The sequence below is a fragment of the Balaenoptera musculus genome, chromosome 14, assembly GCF_009873245.2.
Source record: "Balaenoptera musculus isolate JJ_BM4_2016_0621 chromosome 14, mBalMus1.pri.v3, whole genome shotgun sequence".
In the NCBI taxonomy this organism is placed as follows: Eukaryota; Metazoa; Chordata; class Mammalia; order Artiodactyla; family Balaenopteridae; genus Balaenoptera; species Balaenoptera musculus.
In genome coordinates this window covers 22,223,736-22,242,285 of record NC_045798.1, presented here as the reverse complement: position 1 = coordinate 22,242,285, position 18,550 = coordinate 22,223,736, and the positions used below count along the sequence as shown (strand labels likewise).

Below are 18,550 nucleotides of genomic sequence, written 5' to 3'. Positions count from 1 at the left end.
TGGATCTTTAAACAGGGGAAAAATGCTTCATCATGTTCTGCTTCTCCATGCAAAACGAGAAACTCCCTTCCCCCTCCCTCCTCCTCCCCAGCACACTCTCCTCCCTGTAAAACGTGGTTAAAGGGACAGCACCATCACTTACCCATCTCTGAGGGTCTGCTTAGAACCAGGGGTCTGGGAGTGATGTAGAGGGCAAAGAGAAAAGAACTGGCATAGGTCTTTCCTAGGGTATTTTTCTGTCCCCATCCTGGGGATCCTACAGAATGAAAACCATGTTAAACTGGAAATGTAGTGGGATTTGGGTTAACTGCCTGAGGGAGGCTCAGGTCTGGGAGGGGAGTCTACACTGACTCCCCAGGGGGTCTCAAGGCTCCCTCCTGGCATCTGGCATCTAGGGGTGTCCCTTCAGCTCCCAATGGAGAGGCAAGACAGCCCAGGTGTGTATGTGGGAGAACGTCACAGAAAACAGGGGACCGGATGCCTAGCAGAAGGTCAAGGGGCTCGGTCTCCGGCTGCCGGTGTTTCTCCACTGGATCATTCACCCATCTCTCCTCAGTTCCCTATCTGCATAGCACAGGGATCAGGCAAGGGGGAGATGGCATTCCTCCATCCCATCCCTCAAGGGAAAGGCAGAGGCTAATTAACCCCTTCCTCCCCAACAATGAGCAGTAGGCCCTGTCCCTGGTGCTGAAGCACCAGCCTCAGTGCCGCCCCCACTCCCAAGGCACTTGACAGGAGCCAAACCCAAGAAAAAGCCAAATAACCACCAGCTGTTGCAGGGCCCTCCAAATACCAGGGTCCTCTTTTCTACGTGAATTAGGGTTTATGGAGGTGAGGGACTCTGGTACCCTGAAAGCATCCCACCACTTCTCTGGGGGGGGGGGGGAGAAGGGAAATCTATCATGGCACTCACTTGTCTGTTGTGGGTGTCGGGGAGAGACTACAAGTTGAAGCTGAGGAGATGGGGAGGGGAGAGGAACAAAGATGGACTTCCTAGTTGTGGGAAAGTGGCTGCTATATCCACGGGCAGTAGGAGGGTTCTCCTCCCCCAATTCTGCCAGAGATCCCCCAAGTCAGAAGCTGCTGGGGGAGCAGGGGGTCTCAAGTTGCAGCCTGACCCAGGGCAAGGTCCTTTCTTTGTAAAGATGGGAAAACCGAGTGGGGGGGAAGGGGGCACAACTTGTCCAAGGTCATTTGCCAGCAACTGTGGCGCTGACCTCAGTGTGCAGACCCTGGCCTGGGTGACTCCTAGCCCTCCTGTCACTTCCCCCACTCCCCACAGGCGTCAACTCTCCCAGCTTCATGCCAAGTTCCCCGAAGCACGCCCACTCTTGGTTCTCTGACCCTCACACACCCTGCCTTTACAGGGGACCCTCTGCCAATTCACTGAGGGCCCTCCTTGCTGGGGCTGGTTGTAGGGTCTCCTGCCTCCTACGCTGCGGAGACCACTGTGCCCCCCAATCCGGGCTTCCCTTCTCCATCCTCTGCAGTGTCTCCCACACACCCAATTCAGGGCAGCCTTGTCGCCCTCCCCAACTCCAGGTCCCCCTCCCCTATTCCGGAGCCGGCTGCAAAGTTCCTTGAGCCCTCTCCTGGTGGCCCCTCTAGCTACTAGGGGAACAGTGTACCTCCACTCAGGGGTTTTCTACCTCTACCCTCTGTAGTGCCCACTATGCCTCCATTCAGGATTACTTTTCTCCCTCCCCTATTCCGGGCCGGCTGCAGACACTCTGCATCCCCTATCCTGAGGGTCTAACTATGAGGAAAAACCTGTGCTCCCTCTCGTTCGGGGGTCCTCTCATCCTACTGAGTCTTCTATCGCTCCAGCCCGAAGGCATCCTGCCCCTATTCCCATCAGGTCTCTTTGCCCGCCCCCCCATTTCAGGCTCCTTCTTTAATTCCTAACATTGTAGCAGGGTCTCCCGACCCGCACCAGAGGGCTCCCCTTCGGTGCGCTCCGGGAGTCCTCTACCGCCTGACTCTGCTTCGGGGGTGCTTCTCTGACGCTGCGTCGTCGATTCCCTTCACTCCTTGGTTTCCCTGCCCCGCCCCTCTCACTGCGGCGGAGCCAGCCGGCCCCGGGCCGCTGCGGGAGGAGGCGGAGAGGGCGGGGCCCTCCTCCCCCGCTCACCCCCCCAGCAACTGCTGAGGGGCTGGACCCCACCGTGCTGCTATAAAAGGGCCGGCCGTCCGGGTGCTACCGCAGTGCCGCCCGCCCCGTCCCGGCTTCGGGTTCCCGCTCCGCCGGCAGCCGCACCTGCTCCAGCCAAGATGAGCTTCAGCGGCGCTGAGGCGCTGCTGGGCGCCTTCGCGCCGCTCCACGGAGGCGGCAGTCTGCACTACGGGCTGGCTCGCAAGGGCGGCGCGGGTGGAGCGCGCTCTGCAGCCGGCTCCTCCAGCGGCTTCCACTCATGGGCGCGGACGTCCGTGAGCTCCGTGTCGGCCTCGCCGAGCCGCTTCCGCGGCGCGGGAGCCGCCTCCAGCATCGACTCGCTAGACACGCTGAGCAACGGACCGGAGGGCTGCGTGGTGGTGGCGGCGGCGGCGCGCAGCGAGAAGGAACAGCTGCAGGTGCTGAACGACCGCTTCGCGGGCTACATCGACAAGGTGCGGCAGCTCGAGGCGCATAACCGCAGCCTGGAGGGAGAGGCGGAGGCGCTGCGGCAGCAGCAGGCGGGCCGCGCCGCCATGGGCGAGCTATACGAGCGCGAGATGCGCGAGATGCGCGGCGCTGTGCTGCACTTGGGCGCGGCCCGCGGCCAGCTGCGCCTGGAGCAAGAGCACCTGCTGGAGGACATCGCGCACGTGCGCCAGCGCCTAGACGACGAGGCCCGGCAGCGCGAGGAGGCTGAGGCGGCGGCGCGCGCACTTGCGCGCTTTGCGCAGGAGGCCGAAGCGGCGCGCGTCGAGCTGCAGAAAAAGGCTCTGGCCCTGCAGGAAGAGTGCGGCTACCTGCGGCGTCACCACCAGCAGGAGGTGGGCGAGTTGCTCGGCCAGATCCAGGGCAGCAGCGCCGCGCAGACTCAGGCGCAGGCCGAGGCGCGCGACGCCCTCAAGTGCGACGTGACGTCGGCACTGCGCGAGATCCGCGCGCAGCTGGAAGGCCACGCAGTGCAGAGCACGCTACAGTCCGAGGAGTGGTTCCGAGGTTCGCAGGCGAGCGGGGACAGGGAGGATGGGGGCGCCCTCTGTTGGTCGGTCAGTGAGGGGAAGGGTGGCATGACTTAGGGTGCTGGTGGACTCTGCGTAGAGGTGGCTGGACTGGATGGTGCGCTGCTCAGCTTTCTCCTGCAGAGTGCATGCCCTTAGTTAAACAGTTTTACTCTAGGTCTCTTGTGGGACACCCCCCCATTCCCCCCAACTCTAGGTTCTCCTTTGGCCTTCTCCAGGGTCCTTATATCTGTCCTTCAACTCTGGGTCCTCTCTGCTCCTTCTCCCGAGTTTTGGTAACCGCACTGTGAGGCCCCTCTTCATCAGGTTCCCTCTACTGCTCCAAAGCGGTGCCGGCTTCTAGTCGCTGGGGTGCTCTTTGCCCTTCAAAGTAACATGGCTTCCCTGTCCAATGCTGCCCACCCACTTTCTTGCACACTGCAGAGAACCCTATTCTGACACCTGTCGGGCTCTTCCCCACTACAGTTGGGGAGGGTGGGTCATTCTCGCATTCTTTCTCCCCAGGGGGACCACCATTACAAACAATTGGTGCCTGAAGCCGAAGTGGTTTGTGGGCCCTTTAATGTCCTTGCTCCCCTTCAGAAAAGCCGGGAGCCTCCCAAACCCATCTCCCTCCCCCAACTCCGTGCCACCCTGAGTCAGCTAGGTTGCAGCTGCAGCAGCTTTGAAGCTGTGCCCAGCACCTGCAGGGTGACTTTGACCAACACTTGCCCTCTCTGGTTTTCATTTCTTTTGGGGTTGAAAGGGGGGTCGACTAACTGGGCTTCTTACCCTGGGGAGCTCCATGAGCCTTCCTGAAACTGTCTGTAAAACTGCATTGTTCTTGGGAGAGGGTACAGAGGCTTCAGTGATTTTCAGACAGGTCTGTGATCCACAGTGCGTAAGAATCCTCACCCACTTGGATGGTTTCTAAGTCTTTGCCAGTACTAGCAGAGAAAAACCAGAAAAGCTGGGATTTTGATGCCTTGCTTTACCAGTTCCTTCCTCTCCTCTGCAGTGGCAGAACCATCCCCTCCCCCATCTCTGCAGCAAGGCTCCTCCCAGAGCAAACCTCTCTGCTCTCTTGGGCGTTGCCCTTCATCCATCTCAGGACTTCTGGACCACCCAGCTGGCATCCCTTCTTCCTCCCCCACTCCCAAGACTCAGGTCCTGAGTGTCATTATCTCAGGATTCAGGATGTCCACATTCAGGAGGTTCAGACTAGCCTCCAGACCCCCACTGGCCCCTGAAAAGTCTTCTGGGAACCTGCAGCCCATTGCTCACAGGGGCCAGGGTGTGGCTGCCATTGGCACAGGGGCTCCTGTGCTAGAGAATGCGCAGCAAGGGGGAGGAGGGGACAGAGGAGCTGGCACGCAGGCCCCAGGCTCTGCAGTGACCTTGGGCTCTGCAAAGCAGAAACCTGCAAGGAAGGGGCTATGGCTACATGGTGGCTCACAGCGTCCTCGTGCCTCTAAAGGTCACAGACTCATTAACTTGTTCAACCACAAGCTCAGAGTTAAGCCCCATGGGTCAGGTTTCACATACGAACCCTCAGCACTGCCAGCCTTTGCTGGGGAGCTGAACCAGGAGGACCAGAAATGTGGGCTTCCTTTGCCCTGCAGAGTTTCCAGATCCTGAGTTTGGGGAGACAGTGTGATCTTTGGAGCCAGATAGACACTAGATTTGAATCCCAGCTCTGCTACTCAAACTGGCCTACTGGCCTTGGACAGTCGTCATTTGCCTATCACAAAGGATAGGGTGAGTTAAGCATCCAAGATGGCACCGGCACTCAGTAGGTCCTCAACACATGTGTGTCACCTTCCAGATCTGGGCAGTAGAATCCAAATCCAGTTGTGTCTAACCCTGTGCCCTACTCCCTTCTCTCCCAGTGAGACTGGACCGACTGTCAGAGGCAGCCAAGGTGAACACAGACGCCATGCGCTTGGCACAGGAGGAGATAACTGAGTACCGGCGGCAGCTGCAGGCCAGGACCACAGAGCTGGAGGCGCTCAAAAGCACCAAGGACTCACTGGAGAGGCAGCGCTCTGAGCTGGAGGACCGTCATCAGGCTGACATCGCATCCTACCAGGTGGGCAGGGGTGGGGCAGAGAGCCAGACTGTCTCACCTGGTTGGGTGACTCTGGACAAGTCATTGCCCCTCTTTGAGTGGGGTCATTGTAGTTAAGACCATGGGCCTTGGAGTCAGACATACCAGGGGTACCAGTATGTCTTTCTAGCCGTGTGACCCCAGGAAAGTATCTGCCTCTCTGACTCTGAATTCCCTCAATGCAATGGGGAAAAAAAAGCCTCCTTTGCAGAGCTATGAAGATTAAAGAGAGAGACGAACTTTTCATGCAAGGAGTGAGTGTGCTCAGCAGGGTCTTGGTCATAGTGGGCATTCAGTAAACAATAACCAGTGTCTATGAGTGAGGGTAGCCTGGGGAAGGCCTTGGCAGATACCTCCCATTAAAGACAACTGCCAAAAGAAAATATCGCTTTTAAAGAGCTTATTATCCAAGTAATATATGGTGATTGTAGAAAAAGGAGGCAATAAAAATCAGCCATACTGATTCACTTCAAGCAGTGGCTAAGTGGGCTTGGGGTCAGGGGAGAAGCTTCAGCTCGTATTGAGCGTGCTTCTGTGTATTGTCTCGGTCAACAGATGCCTCCCGAGCCTGTACTGTGAGGCAGGCACTTTGGAGCACTGGGGAAACAATAGGGAGCCAAAGCAGACAAGGCCCTGTTCCCACTGAGCCCTTTCTAAGCTTAAGATCTGTAAAAATTCACCGATCATCCCACTGACCTGTGATGACCATTGTTGGTGTCTGGTGTGTTTCGTTCCAGACCACTTCCCAGGCTGAGGTTATACACACAGCAGGAGTTTTGTTCCAGGTGACTTTCATGTCCATGAATGAGATCCGTAGCTTTCACCGGGTGGGGGTTGGCCCCAGCAAGCCTGGCTGAACAGGACTACGTTGGGTTTACATAGCCTGCCGCAGCTCCTCCGGTGCTGAGGGCCAGAATGCTGACTGGCGCGTGACATGTATGTGACTTCTCCTCCCCAGGAAGCCATCCAGCAGCTGGATGCTGAGCTCAGGAACACCAAGTGGGAGATGGCAGCACAGCTCCGAGAGTACCAGGACCTGCTCAATGTCAAGATGGCTCTGGATATTGAGATTGCTGCTTACAGGTCAGGGGGCCAGGGGGCCTTTGGGTGGTGGTTCTTAGAAGGAGAAGCCTTGGATTTTAAGCCCCACAGTGAGGTAGCCTGCCAGTCTTAGAGAAAAAAAAAAAAAATTTTTTTTTCTTATTGTGGTGAAATGTATATAACAGAAAATTTACCATTTAACCGTTTTTAAGTATACAGTTCAGGGGCATTAAAAATATTTACATTATTGTGCAATCATCACCATCATGTATGTCCAGACCGTTTTTCATCTTCCCAAACTGAAATTCAGTGCTCATTAAACAGTAACTCTCCACTCCCTTCCCTTCCCTCCCCCCAGCCCTGGCAACCACCATTCTACCTTTTGAGAGACAAATATCTTGAGAGTGACGTAGTTTCATTCTGATGGTGAATCAGAGGGTTAAACCTCCTCACCCTCTTCCCAAATCCAGCCAGCTAGAGGTTGTCTTGGAGGGAAAGGAGGTACTTGAGTTGTCAAGGGCCTTCACAACTCTACCTCTTAGAGATTCCTAGCTCTCTGAGCAGTTGTTTCCTGGGGAAATAAAATAGGGGTGATAATAACAGTACCCACGTCCTGGGATTGTTGGGAGGAGGTGCTAATCCTGTTCCTGAGCTAATCCAGGTAACACAGGTACCACTGGGCTGCCACAGAGAAAGCCCTCAGTAAAAAGTAGCCATGAGAAAGCCAAGAGACCTCCCAGCTTAGCAGTTTCCTGCTAAGGAACAGGGCTGACCCTGTGAAGGCCTGTCCCAGTTGTTGGCTAGTGACCCTTCACTTCCCACATCTTGGCTCTAATCTCTAGTCTTGCTACTCAAAGTGTTGTCCATGGAGTAGCACAATCAGCATTATCTGAAAGCTGGTTAGAAAGGCACCCCAGACCTGTTGAATCAAAATCTGCATTTTAATCAGGTCCCTGGGTGATTTGCATGCCATTAAATTTGCAGAGCACTGGTCTGTATGGGTAACCACTACACTTACTCTGAGGCAGGTATTGCCAGGTTCTTTTTATTTATTATTTCACTGAAACAGCCCTCTGAGGTTAGGACTCTTAATGACCCTGTTTTTACCAATGAGGAGACCGAGGATGAAAGAGCTTGAGTGGCTTAGCTAAAGTCACACATCTAGTGAGTAGAAAAGAGTGGAAACTTCCCCCACCATGTTCCTAAAACCCAAAGGATGAGAATATAAGGTAACAGTAGACCCTTGAAATTCAAATGGGAACATTCTAAGACCTCTTAAACCCAGGTTTATACATGTGGAATTCCTTGCTCATACTCCCACCTTTCTCTTGAATAACATTTTAGTTGAGGGACAATAAGTATAAATGTTGTTAATATAGGTGTTTTCTCTTGAGGGCCATTTTTTCAGGAGAAAAAAGTTTTATAAGTTGCAACCTTAGCTGCATTAAACAAGAGCAGTGCCATTGGGGTGTGGATTCTGGGTGGTCCCTGGGATGATCTGCTAAGTGACCTTCTCCAGTCTCAAAGTGCCCACCATTCACATCCCTTCCTCCACCAAAGTGCATATCACTGGATGCGGTGGACCTTCAGAGTAACTCAGGAAGCCCCCTAACTCATTGATCGGCTCTGAGTTAATAGTAACGTGTTCCATTATCCATTCTGCAGAAAACTCCTGGAGGGTGAAGAGTGTCGGATTGGCTTTGGCCCGAGTCCTTTCTCCCTTCTAGAAGGACTCCCCAAAATCCCCACCATATCCACTCATATAAAAGTCAAAAGCGAAGAGAAGATCAAGGTGGTAGAAAAGTTAGAGAAGGAAACTGTGATTGTGCAGGAACAGACAGAGGAGGTCCAACTGACTGAGGAAGTGACTGAAGAAGAAGAGAAAGAGGCCAAAGAGGAGGAGGAAGGGGGAGAAGAAGCAGCAAAATCTCCCCCAGCAGAAGAGGCCGCATCTCCAGAGAAAGAGGAGGCCAAGTCCCCAGTGAAGGAAGAAGGCAAGTCCCCAGAAAAGGCTGAGTCCCCTGTGAAAGAAGAAGCAAAATCACCAGCTGAGGCCAAGTCTCCTGAGAAGGCCAAGTCCCCAGGAGTGAAGTCTCCAGAGAAGGCCAAGTCCCCTGTGAAGGAAGAGGCCAAATCCCCAGAGAAGGCCAAGTCCCCAGTGGAGGCCAAGTCCCCAGAGAAGGCCAAGTCCCCAGAGAAGGCCAAGTCCCCAGTGGAGGTGAAGTCCCCAGAGAAGGCCAAGTCCCCAGAGAAGGCCAAGTCCCCGGTGAAGGAAGAGGCCAAATCTCCAGGGAAGGCCAAGTCCCCAGTGGAGGTGAAGTCCCCAGAGAAGGCCAAGTCCCCTGTGAAGGAAGAGGCCAAATCCCCAGAGAAGGCCAAGTCCCCTGTGAAGGAAGAGGCCAAATCCCCAGAGAAGGCCAAGTCCCCGGTGAAGGAAGAGGCCAAATCCCCAGAGAAGGCCAAGTCCCCAGTGGAGGTGAAGTCCCCAGAGAAGGCCAAGTCCCCTGTGAAGGAAGAGGCCAAATCCCCAGAGAAGGCCAAGTCCCCGGTGAAGGAAGAGGCCAAATCCCCAGAGAAGGCCAAGTCCCCAGTGGAGGTGAAGCCCCCAGAGAAGGCCAAGTCCCCTGTGAAGGAAGAGGCCAAATCCCCAGAGAAGGCCAAGTCCCCTGTGAAGGAAGATGCCAAATCTCCAGAGAAGGCCAAGTCCCCAGTGGAGGTGAAGTCCCCAGAGAAGGCCAAATCCCCTGTGAAGGAAGAGGCCAAATCCCCAGAGAAGGCCAAGTCCCCTGTGAAGGAAGAGGCCAAATCCCCAGAGAAGGCCAAGTCCCCTGTGAAGGAAGAGGCCAAATCCCCAGAGAAGGCCAAATCCCCAGTTAAAGAAGAGGCCAAGTCCCCAGCTGAGGTGAAGTCCCCCGAGAAGGCCAAGTCTCCCATGAAGGAAGAAGCAAAGTCCCCAGAGAAGGCCAAAAGCCCTGTCAAGGAGGAGGCCAAATCCCCAGAGAAGGTCAAGTCTCCTGTGAAGGAGGAGGCCAAGGCTCCTGAGAAGGAGGTCCCAAAGAAGGAGGAGGCAAAGTCCCCCATGAAAGAGGAAGAGAAACCCCAGGAGGTGAAAGTCAAAGAGCCCCCAAAGAAGACAGAGGAAGAGAAAACTCCAGCCACACTGAAAACTGAGGAGAAGAAGGACAGCAAAAAAGATGAGGTGCCCAAGAAGGAGGCTCCAAAGCCCGAGGTCCAGGAGAAGAAGGACCCTGCTGTGGAAAAGCCCAAAGAACCCAAAGCTGAAGCCAAGAAGGAAGAGGCTGAAGATAAGAAAAAAGCAACCACCCCAGAGAAGGAGGCTGCTGCCAAGGGGAAGGAAGAGGCCAAACCCAAAGAGAAGACTGAGGTGGCCAAGAAGGAACCAGATGATGCCAAGGCCAAAGAACCCAGCAAAGCAGCAGAGAAAGAGCCGGAAAAGCCAAAGAAGGAAGAGACGCCAGCGGCACCTGAGAAAAAAGACGCCAAGGAGGGGAAGGCCACAGAGGCCAAGAAGCCTGAGGAGAAACCCAAAGCAGAGGCCCAAGCCAAGGAGGAGCCCAGCAAGGAGGCCTCCACACCAGGCAAAGCCAAGGCAGAAAAGGCTGAGAAATCCTCTAGCACAGACCAGAAAGACAGCAGGCCTCCAGAGAAGGCCACAGAAGACAAGGCCACCAAGGGAGAGAAGTAAGGCAGGGAGAAAGGAACATCCAGAGCAGCCAAAGAAACTCAGGAGGGTCTGGGAGCTCAAGGGTCGGTGTAACGAATTTTCATTTTTTCTCCTTTTTCTTTAAGAAGAAACTCTGCTTAGAACCTCCTTAGGCCCTCCTTCACCAAACAGGAATTTCTATTAGCAATGTGTTAGCAAGAGAGGGTCCTCCCAACCCCCGGCCCCACGCCCCAAACCCTCCCTAGGCGATGGACAATTATGTTATGATAGCTTATGTAGCCGAATGTGATAATATGCCGAATGCCACATGTAAACACTTGACTATAAAAACTGCCCCCCTCCTCTCCAATAAGTGCATTTATTTCCTGTATGTGCAACTGACCGATGACCGCAATAATGAATGAGCAGTTAGAAACACATTATGCTTGAGATGTCTTAACCTATTCCTGAATGCCTTCTGTTTTCCAAAGGAGTGGTCGAGCCCTTGCCCAAAGCTCTCTATCCTGGAAGAGCTGGAGCAGGTGGGGCTGGGCGCTGGCCACTGAACCATGCCAGGGAGCACTTTTCCACTGGAGTCCACTTTCAATTGCTTCTGTGCAATAAAACCAAGTGCTTATAAAATGAAAATGCTGCTGTTGTTATTCTTTTCCCGTGGGCAGGCTGGGGGATGGGCAAGGGAGGTCTTGATCTCACTCTTAATGCACAGGACTGAATGGGAATCAGATGTCTTGTGCGGGTCTGGGACCAGTTACAAGGCCTCTCTTGGGCTATTTACTGGGCACAAACCATGTGCCAGGCAATGTGCTCGGTGCTTTATCTTTAAAATCTTGTAGACAGGTGGCCTGGTGTGTGGTTTCTCAGTGAGGTCCATGGACCACCTACATAAGCATCATCTGGGAGCCTTATAAATATGCAGATTCCTTGATTCCACCCTAGACCACTGAATCAGAAAATGAGGTGATTGCTCACTTGGTGAAGTGAATGCTTCACCAAGTCCCACTTGATTCTAACGCACGCTGAAGTCTGGGAACAGGTGAGGTCCTGAGGACGCTGAGCCATCTATTTAAGAGCTCTGCATGTGTCCTTTTTTGTAAGGAGGGATGAGCTTTCTGAATGAGGGGCCATATGTAGCTAATTCACCTGTAGTGAAGACTATAGTCACCAACTATTGGGAACAATTGGTCAATAGTCACTTAATTGGACTCCAACATGCTTCTCCGGACATGATTTTGAAAGCTGTGGTGCTCTTGTGGATTTATGTGGGGTCCTTACTGTAAAATTTTGACCTCATGACTTACTTGTAATGACTAGAATATGGCAAAGTGATGGGATGTCATTTCTGAGAGTAGATTACAAAAAGATTCTGGCTTCTGTTTTGCTTGTTCTCTCTTGCTCATTCTACTTGCTCATTCCAATGGAAGAAGGAGAAGCCCACATGGCCAGGAACTGAAAGAGGCCCCTGGCCAACAGCCAGTGAGGAACTGCGGTCCTCAGTACAACAAGAAACCAAATCCTGCCAACAACCACACTGTTGAGCACAGACGCAGATCCTCCCCTGCTGAGCCTTCAGCCCCAGACAACACCCTGGCTGCAGCCTTCTGAGAGACCTTAAGGAAGAAGCACCCAGCTAAACTGCACCTGGATGATAGATGTTTGTTGTTTTAAGCCACTAAGTTTTGGGGTAATATGTTACATAGAAATAGATGACTGGACTTCCCTGGTGGCACAGTGGTTAAGAATCCGCCTGCCAATGCAGGGGACACGGGTTCGAGTCCTGGTCCAGGAAGATCCCACATGCCATGGAGCAACTAAGCCTGTGTGCCACAACTACTGAGCCTGTGCTCTAGAGCCCGCGAACCGCAACCACTGAGCCCGCGTGCTGCAACCACTGAAGCCCACGTGCCTAGAGCCTGTGCTCCGCAACAAGAGAAGCCACCACAATGAGAAGTCCGTGCACCACAACAAAGTGTAGCCCCTGCTTGCAGCAACGAAGACCCAGCGCAGCCAAAAAATAAAAATAAAATAAAATAGATAACTAATACAGCTTTTCTCTCAGGAAGGCCTTCTTTTCACGGAGATTCTAAGTAGCTATGGGCTTGTACACTTCCAGGTGCAAATCAGGGACAGAGAGATTGTGTCCCCACCAGTTCAACCAAAGTCTGAGAACTGAGTCTCATTACATGGTCAGGTTATGTGCCCATCCTGAAATTAATGGAACATACTAATTGGACCTGCTGGGTCACATGTCAAACTCTAGATCCAGGGTGGAGTCAGCCATCTGAATTATATAAACTGGACCTGACATTTCAGAACCCAGGGATAGGATTCTAAAATCTTCTAGAGAGAGAGAGAGGAGGAAAAAAAAAAAAGGAACAAGAACAAGAATGGTCCCAAACTTCTCAATGATGGGAAATGCCTAGAAGTCTATACTGATAAATCAAGTGTGAGGGTAGATAAAGGGCAATTTAAAGCATACAAAGTCCCAAAAAGTTACTTCCCGTAAATCCTTTCTCTGAAATCACTAGGGGGACATGCTCCAACAACAGGAGACTATAAACCAAGAAACAGAAAATCTAAGAATACAGAAAACAGGGACTATAACAAAGAAGAGACAAGAAGGGAATCCCCAGGATGATGACAAAGAAGAGTTGACGGACAAGAGCTGTGCAGCCCTATCTAGACTAGAGTGGGTCTGGGGAGAGAAGGGGGGGTTCCAAGAAAAAAATTAAACTGATAAATTATTTGACATGATCCACCATGTCTAAAATTGAATTGAAAGCCCTTTACTGAACTACTGGAGAGTGTGGGAAGATTTAGTCAATTTCAAAGAAAACAAAATAACTCCAAGACAAACAAAAAAATTATGTATAAGAGGAAGTGTAATTATAACACATTAGTCAAATCAACAGGTAACAATATTTACATAAAAATAACAAAAGCAATGAATATGGATTATACCAAAAATCAAGATAAAAAATGGGAAAGGGAAAATGGAGTGTATAATTGACAAAAATACTCATCTCTTATACTCCTCTGGAGAAAATGCTTAATATTGATAAATGAAAAGAAAGACTGAGAAACTATCACAGACTAGAGGAGACTAAGATGACATAATGACACAGGGCAATGTGGAACCCTGGACTGGATCCTGGAACATTCGTAGAAAACACGGTGACCTCCAAATAAAGTTTGTAATTCAGTTAATAGTAATGTACCAACATTAATTTTAATTTTAGTTTTGACAAATGTACCATGATCATGTAAGATGTTAACATGAGATGGAGCTGGGTGAGGACGTTCAGGAGCTCTCTATGCTGTCTTTGCAACTTTTCAGTAAATTTAAAATTACTTCAAAATAAAAAGTTTAAGAAAACTGATATATCAATAAATTGTATATGATTAAAAACATGGAGGTAAATACCAAAACCTAAGACCTATGGTTGAAAATAAGAATAGGGACTTCCCTGGCGGCCCAGTGGTTAAGACTTCGCCTTCCAATGCAGGGGGTGTGGATTGATCCCTGGTCAGGGAGCTAAGATCCCACATGTCTCCCCGCCAATAAACTGAAACATAAAACAGAAGCAATATTGTAACAAATTCAATAAAGACTTAAAAAAAAAAGAAAAAAAGAAAATAAGAATAGATGGGGGTTGGGAAGAGAAGGCAAAGGCCCCTGTATATTACTATAAGTAAATCATAACCAGTCAAAGCAAACAGGGACCCAAATAGCATCTAGTCCAGTCCCGTTATACAGATGAGGAAACTGAGGCCAGAGAGACAGGAGCCTGCCTAAGGCCCAACAGCCAGTTGGTAGCAGAGCTACATTTTCGTATTTGTTCTATAGAGAAAACATGAATTACACGGATATTAATTTTCTTAAGAATCTGATTTTTTTATAAATTATCCTCAGTGACCCTTACTTAGAAAATCTACATTTTCTCAGTTTTGAAACCACAGGGAAGACATGAAAGGTATTAGAGCTACAAGGGCTCTCATGAATCATCGTCCCAGCTGATGTCCACAGAAGAAAAGATGGGACTTGTCCAGACTAGAATCCATGGTCACCACTTATTGAGCATCCCCAAGGACTGGGCCCTGGACTATACACTTTATGTCCACAGTCTAAAACAGCCCAATGAAGTGAGCACTATTGAACCTACATTTCTCAGTTGAGGAAACTGAGGCTCAGAGAAGCAGACCTTGCCCAAAGTCCAGAGCCAGGAAGAGGTGGAGCGTGGATTTAAATCCAGGCCTGTCTGACCACAGAACCCAGGCTCGTCCTTACTCTGCCATCCTGCCTCCATCCTCCCCAGGGACATATTACATGGCCACCCCTAAACCAGATGCTGAAGGTATTTAGAATGTCAAAAGCTCCAGCCCTCCTTGATGATATCATTCTCATGGTGGCCCTAGGTGGCACAGGCAGGGCAGAAGGATCTGACCAGGATGCCCCTCCTTTTTTGCCCTAACTGGACGTGCACCCAATGCTGTAGGCAGGATTCGCTGGCCAGATACCAACCAGACTGACTTTAACCATCTGCCAAACAAAATCATCCTCCCTCTGGGAGGATAACAAACCTTAGGAAAAACCAATAGAGTCAATTTGCTATGGAATTGCTTGTCAGATGTTAGAGGCCTGGGGGACAGAGACGAAATGTGGAAGGAGCTGACTGCTTTAGGATGTGCCCTTCCTGCTGGTTAGCTGTTGGCTCTACAGATACAGCTGAGCTGATGAAAACCATCCTTCATTTTTTTCCCAGGGGGATTGTTTCAGAAAGAAGAGGTTAGGTTCTGTCTATAACAATAAACAACTACATCTCGGTGGCTTAACACAAAGAAAGCATCTTTCTCACTTATGCTATACACTCTGGGTAGGTCGGCAGGGGTCTCTGTTCATAATGGTCACTCAAAGACCAAGCTAATAGGGGATCCATCTAGACCCAGGCTTCCAAGTTCACAAAGGCAGGGGCGAGAGGATGTGGCAAACCACGCACAGGCTCTTAAAACTTCTACCTAGAAGTGACACAGGTCTCTTCTGACAACATTTCATCGGCCAAAGCAATCCACACAGTTATATCTAACATTAGAGGGGATGGTCAGAGCAGTCCTACCAAGTGCCTGGAGGGAGGAGAGTAGGGACTCTTTTAGGGGGAATCAAACAGAATCAAACTAGTTTAAGCAAAATACTTGCTATTGATAATAATGATTGATATAACATATTAGCTTACATAACCAAGGAGTTCAAGAAGGTTGACTTGCTTCAGATACAGCTAGAGCCAGGGGAATTCTCAAATGATGTTCCCCAAGATCCTGTCACTTGTTTCTTCATCTCTCAGCTGTTTCCTTTTGTGTAGGCTTCATTCTCAGGCAGGACCTCTCCATGTGGTCTCCAGAAGCTTCAGGCTTACATCCCACCTGTTTAGGAAACTTGGGGGGAAAAAAGAACTCTTTTTCAATATTCCAGGAAAAGTCCAGGGGTTGATTCTCGTTGGGCCCCTCAAACTGAAACTGAGAGTTTGTGAGGTGTGGTTCCAAAAGAAAATTAGAGGATGGTTAGCAGAAGAAAAAAGAGTGGATGCTGGGCAGCAACAATGATAACTGTCCACAGTGGCTTGAGTGCTTGTAGCAGAAGATCCAAATAGGCAGTAATACCAGTGTTTGTGGGTGTGCAGAGAAACTTGAACTTTCTGACACTAATGATTGGAATGAAAATTGACACAACCTTCCTGGAAGGCAACATAATGAGACATATCAAAAGCCTTAAAAGCTTAGACACTAACCAAAGTATGCCACTTTTAGGAATATATCCTAAATAATCAGGTCTGTACAGAAATATTCAAATACAAAATATATTTACTTCGCTTTATGTTTTGGAAAAATGGAAAATACTCTGAATATACAATAGGAGATTGGCTAAATAAATTAAATTACCTCTATTTTAAAAAATATTTATTTATTTATTGTTTATTTTGGCTGTGCTGGGTCTTAGTTGCAGCATGCAGGTTCTTTTAGTTGCGGCATGCAGACTTCTTAGTTGTAGCATGCATGTGGGATCTAGTTCCCCAACCAGGGATCAAACCCTGGCCCCCTGCATTGGGAGCATGGAGTCTTACCCACTGGACCACCAGGGAAGTCCCTAAATTACCTCTATATTAGTAAACATGTTGCTGCAAAAAAGAAACAAGTTTTTAATTTTAAAAGTAATTTATATCAATGAGACCTAACAGATATCTATAGAACACTGCATGCAACAACAGTAGAATACAGATTTCTTCTCCAGTGCACATGGAACATTCTCCAGGACAGATCATATATCTTAGGCCATAAACAAGCCTCAATAAATTTAAAAGGATTGAAAATGGAGGGACTTCCCTGGTGGTCCAGTGGTTAAGACTCTGAGCTCCCAATGCAGGGGACCCAGGTTCGATCCCTGGTCAGGGACCTAGATCCCACATGCCGCAGCTAAAGAACCCGCATGCCGCAATGAAGATCCTGCATGCAGCAACTAAGGCCCGACACAGCAAAATAAATAAATAAGTATTTTAAAAAATAATAATAAAATAAAAATGGGAGATAACAAGTGTTCCTGAGAATGTGGAGAAAATGGAAACCTTGTATCATACATTGCTGGTAGGAATGTGAAATGGTGTAGCTGCTGTGGAAAGCAGTTTGGTGGGTCCTCAAAAAGATAAACAGAATTACTATGTAACCAAGCAATTTCACTCCTAGCTATATACTCAAAAGAATTGAAAACAGATACTCAAACAAAAATATACACACATGTTCATAGCAGAACTATTCACAACAGCCAAAAGGTAGAAACAGCCTAAATTCCCATCAATGGCTAAATAAATAGAAAGCAGACTGGTGGTTGCCAGGAACTGGAGATAGGGAGAAATAGGGACTGACTGCCTATTGGGTACAGGGTTTCCTCTTTGGGTGATGAAAATGTTTTGGGATAGGTAGAGGTGATGGTTGCACAACATTGTGAATGTACTAAATGCCACTGGATGGTTCGCTTTAAAGTGGTTAATTTATGTTACGTGAATTTCACCTCAGTAGATTTTTTAAAAAAATTTTATTGTAGGAAAATACACATAAAATTCACCATTAGTGACATTTAGTATATTCACAATGTTGTACAATTATTACTACTATCTAGTTCCAGAACTTTTCAATATTCCAAAAGGATACCTCTTACCCATTAAGCAGTCTTTCCCATTTCCCCCTCCCCCCAGCCCCTGGAAACCACTAATCTGCTTTCTGTCTCTATGGATTTATATATTCTGGACATTTCCTATAAATAGAATCATACGTGACCTCTGGTGTCTGGCTTCTTTCTGAGAAGTCTATCCTGCAGTTTGTAATACCCAGATGAGGGAGATACAGGGAGGGAGGGATTTTTGTTGCTGCTATGGTTTTTGCTAACGCCTGGAGATTCTTTAACAGTTATATATATATGAATGTCAGCCTTAAATAGTACATTAATAAAAAAAAAATAGTACATTAATGATTATAAAAATAATTTGCTGCCTTTCTTGCTATCCCAAATCTGAGTTTACTCATTAAATTTAACACCATTTTACCTTAATCTTCTCCTTACAGACTATAAGCTTTATGTGTTAATTCATTCAAGAGATATATGTTTTTTAATTAATTATTTTTGGCTGCATTGGGTCTTCGTTGCTGCGCACGGGCTTTCTCTAGTTGCGGCTAGCGGGGGCTACTCTTCATTGCGGTGCACGGGCTTCTCATTGCAGTGGCTTCTCTTATTGCGGAGCACAGGCTCTAGGCACACGGGCTTCAGTAGTTGTGGCTCGTGGGCTCTAGAGAGCAGGCTCAGTAGTTGTGGCGCATGGGCTTAGTTGCTCCGTGGCACGTGGGATCTTCCCGGACCAGGGCTCGAACCCGTGTCCCCTGCATTGGCAGGCGGATTCTTAACCACTGTGCCACCAGGGAAGCCCCCAAGGGATATTTATTGATCTCCTACTGTACCCACCTTGTGCAAGATCCTGGAGATATAGAGGTGAGCAAAATAGAAGTGTGTTCTGCCTTTTCTGGAGCCTGCAGTCTGGTAGGAGAACAAATATAGAAGAGTAAAACACAAAGGGTTATGTAATAAAATTGGTTGTATGTTCCATTCTTGTGGGTCTCTGTTGGCTTTTGCCACTCTAGCTTCCATTTTCTCTTTTACTGATAAAAAGAGAAACCACACGTCCCCACTCTCAGGCCATGTAGTAGGGTGAATAATGATCCCCCAAAGAGGTCTAAGTCCTAATCCCTGGACTTTGCATATGTGATTAAGTCAAGGATTTTGAGATGGGAGATTACCCTGGATTACCTGGATGGGCCCAATGTCATCACAAGGCTCCTTATTAGAGGGAGCAGGAGTCAGAGGAGAAAGTGATGTGATGATGGAAGCAGAGATTGGAGTGATGCACTTTGAAGATGGAGGAAGGGACCACAGGCCAAGTAAAACAGGAAGCTAGCTTTAGAAACTGGAAAAAGCAAGGAAATAGATTCCCTCCTGGAGCCCCCAGCCCTGCCAAAATCTTGACTTTAGCCCA

At 49.4% G+C, this 18,550-nt stretch overlaps 1 protein-coding gene across 7 annotated transcripts; it reads left to right on the top strand.

Annotated features, from left to right (window-relative positions):
• The first annotated feature begins 2,219 nt into the window (after nucleotides 1-2,219).
• NEFH (neurofilament heavy) lies at nucleotides 2,220-10,587 on the top strand. Of its 7 annotated transcripts, XM_036874164.1 has the most exons (6): nucleotides 2,220-3,148; nucleotides 5,040-5,239; nucleotides 6,216-6,340; nucleotides 7,964-8,834; nucleotides 8,913-8,954; nucleotides 8,997-10,587. In XM_036874164.1, exons 1-6 carry the CDS (start codon nucleotides 2,272-2,274, stop codon nucleotides 10,002-10,004), a joined length of 3,123 nt encoding a protein of 1,040 aa, XP_036730059.1. In that variant the 5' UTR covers nucleotides 2,220-2,271; the 3' UTR covers nucleotides 10,005-10,587. The 7 variants fall into 7 exon arrangements, with proteins under 7 accessions (XP_036730059.1, XP_036730061.1, XP_036730060.1 ...); XM_036874166.1 differs by having other exon boundaries at nucleotides 7,964-8,402; nucleotides 8,673-10,587; XM_036874165.1 differs by having other exon boundaries at nucleotides 7,964-8,444; nucleotides 8,631-10,587.
• The last annotated feature ends 7,963 nt before the right edge of the window (nucleotides 10,588-18,550 follow it).

Excerpts from the sequence above, each read along its gene's own strand:
- NEFH (XM_036874159.1), top strand. The coding sequence starts at position 2,272 with ATGAGCTTCAGCGGCGCTGAGGCGCTGCTGGGCGCCTTCGCGCCGCTC. Across the intron at positions 5,240-6,215 it reads CTGACATCGCATCCTACCAG|GAAGCCATCCAGCAGCTGGA; the intron begins GTGGGCAGGGGT and ends TCTCCTCCCCAG. Across the intron at positions 6,341-7,963 it reads ATTGAGATTGCTGCTTACAG|AAAACTCCTGGAGGGTGAAG; the intron begins GTCAGGGGGCCA and ends TCCATTCTGCAG.